The 8,168-nt window shown below is 38.9% G+C and overlaps 2 protein-coding genes across 3 annotated transcripts in view; both read left to right on the forward strand.

Moving 5' to 3' along the window:
- Positions 1–4,874, forward strand: part of LOC102198411 (toll-like receptor 13) — a 5,854-nt gene extending 980 nt beyond the window's left edge. Inside the window, exons 2-4 of the mRNA XM_005752639.2 lie at positions 917–3,455; positions 3,803–3,920; positions 4,015–4,874. Coding sequence (XP_005752696.1) covers positions 986–3,455; positions 3,803–3,920; positions 4,015–4,261 — 2,835 coding nt within the window. The 5' untranslated portion in view covers positions 917–985 and the 3' untranslated portion in view covers positions 4,262–4,874. The remainder of the gene's footprint in view (positions 1–916; positions 3,456–3,802; positions 3,921–4,014) is intronic.
- LOC102198877 (toll-like receptor 13) overlaps positions 1–4,876 on the forward strand; it is a 16,007-nt gene extending 11,131 nt beyond the window's left edge. For both annotated transcript variants that reach the window (XM_005752644.2, XM_005752643.2), the window contains exon 4: positions 4,263–4,876. The gene's annotated coding sequence lies outside the window, so the exon portion shown is untranslated. The remainder of the gene's footprint in view (positions 1–4,262) is intronic.
- Positions 4,877–8,168: the final 3,292 nt, after the last annotated feature.

Here is an 8,168-nt window from a genome sequence, read left to right on the forward strand (position 1 = left end):
GGGGGGTTAAAAAAAAGAAACTGACTGTATATTAAAGTGACACTAACGTAGGTATGTACATTTTTTATTAAGTCCATGCCATCACCTATGGATATCTGTAAATCTAACCCTTTGCCATGACTGTAAATACACTGGGTAAGCATCATTTTTAAATGTGAACAGTGAAGCTTCAAATGGATGACTGTGGACGTCTCATATACGGCCCCTGGGCCACACCCAGCTCCTGACACAATTATATCTGGCCTTTGAGATAAATTCATGTGTCATGTGTTGTTAATGGCTCGTTGGTATGTGAGATTTGAAACTTCAGCCTTGCTAAAAATCCATGCAGACAGGGGAGAGAATTTTTTTTTATGGGCACACCATGCAGCCGATCACATGCAAAGACAGACTGGGGTCATGCCAATATGTGGAAGAACGAAGGGGGGTAGACATTCTGAAGACACCGAGTGTAGTGGTACAGGCCAGGTAGACAGAGAGAAGGGGAATGCATATGTGTTGGGAAAAAGTGAAGAAATGTAAAAACGTAAAGTGAGCATCATCTGGCTGCAATTCAGTGACATTGCAGACTTCAAAGCTGGGTGCAGAATTTATCAAATTAGGAGCTGGCTATCTTTTTTTATTTTCAGTCATTTTCCAATGTGAAGAACAAAAGGTTTCAAACTTGTCCAAGCCTTAAATCTCATCTGTTCCCCCTAGTAGTAGTAAATGTATATAAAGGCTTTTATGAAAACACTGAATAAAAAATTGCTTCCTTGAAAAAGACTAAATGTACAGATCATTATTGAATATTACATAAAATAAACAATATAAAAACTATATACAAAGTGTCTTTGAATACCAGACGTCATGTTGTTGCTATCTGTGGTGTGAACGCTGAATGGTTAAGAGTAATTTCTTCTCCTGTCATTTTCAGATGTTATGAACAACTATTTTTTTGCCCCTTCCAAGTTTGTCAGAAAACTGAAGTAAACAACATTTCAACATGCTAGCTACAGGAAGTGTGTCTCTGCTACTCAGCTCATTTCTGTTCTGCTTCTGTTTCTATAACCCCTCACATGCTTTTTCACTGAAAAACTGCATAATTCCCTATCCTCAAGAGGAAAATAATACATCCATTTTATGCACAGACCATGACCTCACTGCTATTCCAGATGACATTCCCAGAAATGTAACATCACTGAATCTCTCCTCAAATAAGATTTCAAACATCACCTGCAAAGATTTAAGAGGTTTAGCTAAGCTCAAAATTTTAAACGCTGAAAGTAATGTGATTGTACACATTGATGATGGAGCTTTTGCAGACTTGGCAGAGTTAACGGTTCTAGTCTTGGCTAGAAATAACCTCTCAAAGGTGACAGAAAATATGTTTCGGGGTCTTTCACAATTAAAAGAATTATCTCTGAATAAAAACCTGATCTCATCCATCTCGCAGGCGGCTTTTCAGTCCCTGGTCAACATAATCTCAGTAGATCTGAGCTACAATTCTCTGTCTGAAATTGCAATTATTGCTCCAGTATTAACACTTCCACACTTACAAAATTTGTGGATTGGGGGAAATGATTTTACTTCTTTCCAGTCCTCCGACCTGCCTTTAAATAGCTCAAACATTAGGGAACTGGATATAATTTGGTGTAAACTCAGAAAATTCAGTATTACAAAAGACATGTTTCCTCATCTGCAGTTACTGGACTTCAGGAGATGTAATAGTAAGATTGAATGGAATGTAACAAACAAAACATTCTTGAGGAGCCTAACTTCCCTCTACTTGGATGGGAATAATGTTACTTTTGAGGCATACAGCAAGATGCTAAAGACTGCTGCCTCACTTAAACATCTTAAACTGTACTTCATGAAAATTCCGATAAAACGTGGTCTTATAGATATTGCCTGCCAGATTCCTTCTCTACACATTCTCGATATAGGGAGTAGCAAAATTACCCACGCAAATGATAGCCTGCTGCGGTCTTGCTCCCAACTTACTGAGCTTAGTTTACCTTTTAATAAGATGGAAACAATGTCTGATCATGCACTCCAATCAATGACACAGCTCAAGCACCTGGACCTGCAGAAGAACGTTTTATCCAAAGTGCCGCTTGCTCTCCGGGGACTCTCCAAATTGGAAGTTCTGGACCTGAGCTTCAATGTCATCAGCGAACTCAACAGCCCTGACTTTAATCATCTGAGGGCACTCAGACACCTCAATCTAAACCACAATCGCATTTCCCGAATCACACCGCATATTTTTCAAAATCTGCCTAATTTGAAAGTCCTGAAAATAGAAACGAATGGAATTTTTTCTTTTGAGCATAGCTTCAAAGGAAATTTAGAAAAACTAAAATATTTGTATTTGAACAACAACACTTTGGCAGATTTACAGGAAGGAGACTTCAAAAAACTCCATTCCCTCGATCACTTGGAATTACAATCAGACGACAGTTGCATTGATCATTCGGGAATATTTGAAGAACTTAAAAGTCTCCAAACTCTTAAAGTGTCATGTAGGGGTTACGTAAAAGAGTATTTTAGGGGACTAACAAACTTAAATACTCTGGTCTTCCATATTACCAAAAATCAGAACATACAACATCATGCACATCCTTTCTCATATTTAACCAAATTGAAGAAACTTATTATCTTTGATAAAAGGGAAACTCACGAGGATATTCCGTCAGACGTACTTAGTGGTCTGACATCTTTAGAGTACTTATGGATGGAGAAATTTTTTATGGGGTCATTGCACCCCGACACATTTAAATACACCCCCCAGCTGAAGTCTCTGAAGATATCTAATAGTGAGCTTTCAAATTTAACATCTGAAGTGTTCTGGCCGGTCCCAAACCTGACAATGCTCGACTTCTCTAACAACAAACTCAGATCTTTGGATTTCCTGGCTGAGGCTAAACTGTCGGCACTCACCTGGCTGAAACTCAGCGACAACACATTGACACTAGTCAGTCAGAATGTGATCAGCTCCCTCCCTGCTTTGACCTATCTGGATCTAGCTTCCAACCGCCTAACATGTGAATGCTCTAGCATTAAATTTAACGAGTGGATTCAAAACAGCAGCCAGACACAGATCGTTAATGCTCACCAGTACACTTGTGCATTTCCTGTGAGCCAACAGGGGAAAAAATTCCTGGACTTTGAAATCGACTCCTGTCGGATGCATGCTAATTTTCCCTGCTTCATTTCTAGCTTTTTTCTAGTTGTGCTTACTCTTCTTATATCCTTCATTCACCACTTCCTGAGGTGGCACCTCACCTATACCTACTACCTCTTCCTGGCCTTCCGCTATGATAATAAGAGGAGGAAGAAAGGTATTCCTCACAGCTACGATGCCTTTGTCTCCTACAATGTTCATGATGAAGCTTGGGTCTGTGGAGAGTTGCTTCCAGAGCTGGAGGGTCAACAGGGCTGGAAACTCTGTCTGCACCACAGAGACTTTGAACCAGGTATAGATGCTTTTCTGATGACTATGAAATGCTGGAAATGAGAAGCCGAAATGTTGATTCTGACTGTTTGAGTCAAAGTCCTGCTCGTTCTTCTGCATTGCTCACTTCCTCTTAATATCTTTGTCAGCAATTTAAACTTCTTTTTCCAGACTTGGTTTGGACCCATTTCTGTTTTTCATTTCTATATTTGTTAAGTGTTACGTTTTTATACCAAATAATGTGAAATCAGCACGACAGCCAGTGCAGAATTTTCAAAACCAGCAGACACAAATTAATCAGGACCAAGAATTATTCTTTTAATTTCACAAAGAATTCACCTGCCATTTCTATTGTGCATTTTTAAACAGGTAAGCCCATTGTAGAAAACATCACAGATGCCATCTATAACAGCAGGAAGACTATCTGTGTGATCAGCCAGCATTACCTGCAGAGTGAGTGGTGCTCCAGAGAAATCCAGATGGCCAGGTATTGTCAACATCTCTGTCCTTGCACCCGATGATGTCACTATGCTCCTATGCTTATTCAACTGTCTGTTCTGTTCTGTGTGTGGTGTCTTTAGCTACCGTCTGTTTGATGAACATAAGGATGTGTTGATCATGGTGTTTCTGGAGGACATACCAGCCAAGCAGCTGTCTCCATACTACCAAATTAGGAGTCTGGTGAAGAAGCACAGCTACCTGAGTTGGCCACAGGCTGTTCAGCACACTGGAGTCTTCTGGCAGAAAATACAACAAGCTCTCAAGAGAGAAGAAAACCCTGCTGAGCACAGGTGCCTCCTCACTGGCTACCAGAGAGTCATCCAGTGAGATTTACCCAGGTGGAAAAATCATAGATTGTATATATCAATCAATCAAGTCAAAATGCAGTGAAATTGGACCCCTTCCGACCATAGATACATAGCACAAACATCACATTGGAAGACAGGTTGGAGAGAGGTAGAATGGTAAGAACAACAATGAAAAATAACATCAGGGACAAAAGGAGGACAAACAAACTCTACTCAAACTGAGCTACTAACTGGTAGAGCAGTTTGAGGACAGTAAAAAAACACCTCAGCGCAGAAAAGCACATGAATCTTCACATCTTATACCATGTAAGAAGGATGCGACATGCAATGGGGGGAAGCCATCGCCAGCTTATTGCAAACAAACTGCATTCCAGTTTCACTTCAATTTCAATGGTTCTAGAAGGGAAAACAGCCCTGTGCTGCCTTGACCTGTGACCTCAGTGAACACTTTCTGGTCTGGTGGACTTTCCTGGAGTGAATGTGCTATTTACTTTTTCTTTTTCTTTTTTTGCCATTAAAGTATAAATAAAACTTTTTTTCATCATTGATATGCTTGAAAGAAATGCTATGATAATATGTGTTATAACATAGCAACATGGTAAAGCTGTAATAAAGGCAAAACAATGTTTTTACATGACAGTAGTTACATGTTTTATTTATTACATCATTTTCAGTGTTTCCATTAACGGCACCAAAAATGTTAAAAAAAAAAATCATAACCATAAATTCATAATGGTGTTGTTCTTTTCCCCCCTATAATTTATTGTGATAGGTTTAAGCACAGTACGAGATCCAAATGTTCTAGCCTAACTGCCCAGTAGCGACCATATTTTAGGTAAATTTTATTCTAATTCAAGTTACTTTCAAATCTGGGACTCTATGTCCCAGATTTGAAAGTAACTTGATAGACACCCACCTTTGACAATTAGTAGGTGTTGGGGATGATAGCCACGGTTTCAGGTCAAAGTATGTCCCTTCTGTCACTGTTTACAGATAAATATTTTAAAAAGATAATAAAAAAGCTGACGTTTTATCAGACAGTAGCCAACGGTTTTGAAAGAACTCTTGAGGAAATCTGTTCCCTCTTTATTTCTCCACAAAGAAGTCTTACCTGTGTTCTCAAACTTGATAGGCCAGTACAACTCAAACAAACAAAAAAGCTACTGAAAGGATTGTCTTTGCGTACAGATCCTGCGTATTCGTGTGTGTGTTAGTTTGTCACCTAAAAATTAAATACTAACAAAACAGGTTTTTGTGTGGGGCCTGCTGACAGCAGTCTCCAGCTACATCAGCGGTTCTCAGATGATGTGCTGAGGCCTTGGATTTTTTTTTTTTTTATATTTAACACAACATTTATAATCAAGTATATATTCATACTTTCCAGACACTCCTTTGCCAACACTGAATTTAAGAAAAGAAAATGAAAAAAAAAGTCTGAGAGTTTTTGGTTTGTAAGTCTGAAAACAATCACAAAGGGTCTGATTGTGTGAATAAAAAAAAGTATGTTTATTATTTCATTATTTCAGATACTTTTAAGTGCAACAGTGTAATTCATATACTCATATAAAAGGAAAGGAACGGCCAACTTTACTTCAGACTGAAGCCATAGTCGCACAGAAAAACAAGGCTGGGCTCGTGATGCATATTCTTTAATCTGTGATAAAATTGTGTTTTCAGTCACTAACTCTGCTCATATTCTTCCAAAAACACTGCACATACAATATTGGAACACATCGTAATAGCTCAGAGAAGTCCGAATCCAGATTACTAACTTTCAGACTAACTCATCCTGACTTGTCATTTCTGTTTCCATGAATTGACCGGTTGGATAGAGATTAGACCATTGTCCAGAAGAAGGGTGAATTGTTGGTCCAATACATCCATTAATAGACACTTTCAACTATGGAATTAAAAGTAATGGACATGGTCGTTGTTTGTGCACTGCAACTTGGAAACAAAGCCAGAGATTTCTTGCTCCCCTCACCTGTGACTCTCTACTCATACTGGGCTTCAACGATTCTGGAAATCTGTTTTCTTAAGCTGTAGTTGTAAAGATGCAACCTTGGCTCTGACATGACTGGAGAAAAATGAACTCACAGAAACAGGAAGGATTTGGAAGTACCTTCATTCTATGATACAAAAGAAAGAGGAAACTGGCTGGAAATGTCCATTTTTAATGGTTTCGCTTGCTATTGTGTTAAATATTGCAAGAAAATGGAAATTAAAAAAAAAAACAGCTCTAGAGGATGGAAGCATTAATCTCTTTGTAAGTTACTGGTGCAGCCCTCCAGTTAATATGTTCATCTCTTTAAAATATGCTACAGAGCCAGTCCAATACATCGTATCCCAGCTGCTCTGATCATGTTCTGGATGTGTTCAAGGTAGTGAGCTTGTACAAAGGCATGTATTGTCTAAGTACAAGTTCTGAATTAAAAAACCACCTTCACTTCTTAAAGCTATGAGATGTTACAATTTCAAAGTTGTAATTGTTCCACTTTAGTTATTACCAGGTATTTTAGTCTCTCCCCTTCAGATCTATTGAAGGTCTATCCTTCAAGCTCGGGTCCACTACCAGACGCCTGGGAGCTTGAGGGTCCGGTGCAGTATCTCAGCTGTTCCTAAGACTTCGCTCTTCTAAACAGAGATCTCGGATGCTGTTCCTGGGATCTACTGGAGTCACTCGCCTAGCTTGGGAGTCACTGCACCTAGTTGTCCGATTACCACTGGGACAGGAGTTGGCAACCCGCGGCTTTTTCATCCTTATACTGCAGCTCCGTGTGGCTTGGGAAAATAAATTATAAGTATTTAATTGAAGTATATTTTATTTGTGTAGGTGCTTTTTTAAAATTGTAGATCTAAATTGGAAGATTGTGATCTTGAAATATTAAAATAAAATAACATTTTATTTTTTGTCAGTCAAAATAAGCGTCACACTTCACACCAGAAGGCTGCGCTCATTCAGAATCACAAATGGAGTGGTATCGAGAACCTTCCAAGACCTACAATATATGTATGTCATTTGTCGCCTTCTTTATTAGCAGGTAAAATGTCATCAGTACCTTTTTTTACTCGCACAATGTGATGCTTAATGGGGCACATGTGGAGTAAAGGTCAAACTGATATAAACTAAATGACAACAAAAGAAAAAATTATACACACACACACACACACACACACACATATATATACGTATTTCACTTGTGTGTGTAGGTGGCGGAAACCATGGCCACATTCGTGCAGAGATGAATTTGCTGAAGCCAGAAGAGAAATCAGGAGGTAAAAACTGAAAGCACAACACCATCTACTGGCTAACATGAAGCAAATAATAAAAGGAGTGCTGGCTTTTCATCTATGTAAAGGCTTAATTTCAGGACAGTTGTGCTGCCTTGATGTCATACAATCATTGGTGCTTTTTTGCCATTTTAACTTATTTAAAATGAGAAAAAAAAGTTTTGTTTCCTTTGCATCCTTTCATACTGAGTAACACACTTAACATCAAGTAGTGAATTAGTAAAGGTGAACACAAGTTATAGTAAAATGCTATCCAATGACATCCAAAATTCTTAATGTTTACCTTGAATAGATTTCAGTTCTTTTCTTCTTGAAGAGGTTTCCTTACAGAGCAGCAATAAGGAATGCCTGATTCTGTATTACCTGAAGACCAATGGAAACCAACCAGCTGCCATGCTGAGTCTTGAGGAAAGCTGTGACTAGAGTTTCTTTGTAGTTCTGTACGGTTTCTGTTGGGTCTGTTTTTCCACAAACCCCACTAATTCTAGAGACTTATTCATCATGAAAAAACAAGACAGTCGATCGATCAAACACTTGCGCAAGGGAGGCCTCGTCTGTGTCCACCACGAAAATGACCCCCAGATCTGACCTCCTCCTGCTGCCTTTTATTGAGAGACAGTTCACACAAAACACGT

The sequence above is a fragment of the Pundamilia nyererei genome, unplaced genomic scaffold, assembly GCF_000239375.1.
Source record: "Pundamilia nyererei isolate P.nyererei 1_Seehausen unplaced genomic scaffold, PunNye1.0 scaffold00369, whole genome shotgun sequence".
Classification (NCBI taxonomy): Eukaryota; Metazoa; Chordata; class Actinopteri; order Cichliformes; family Cichlidae; genus Pundamilia; species Pundamilia nyererei.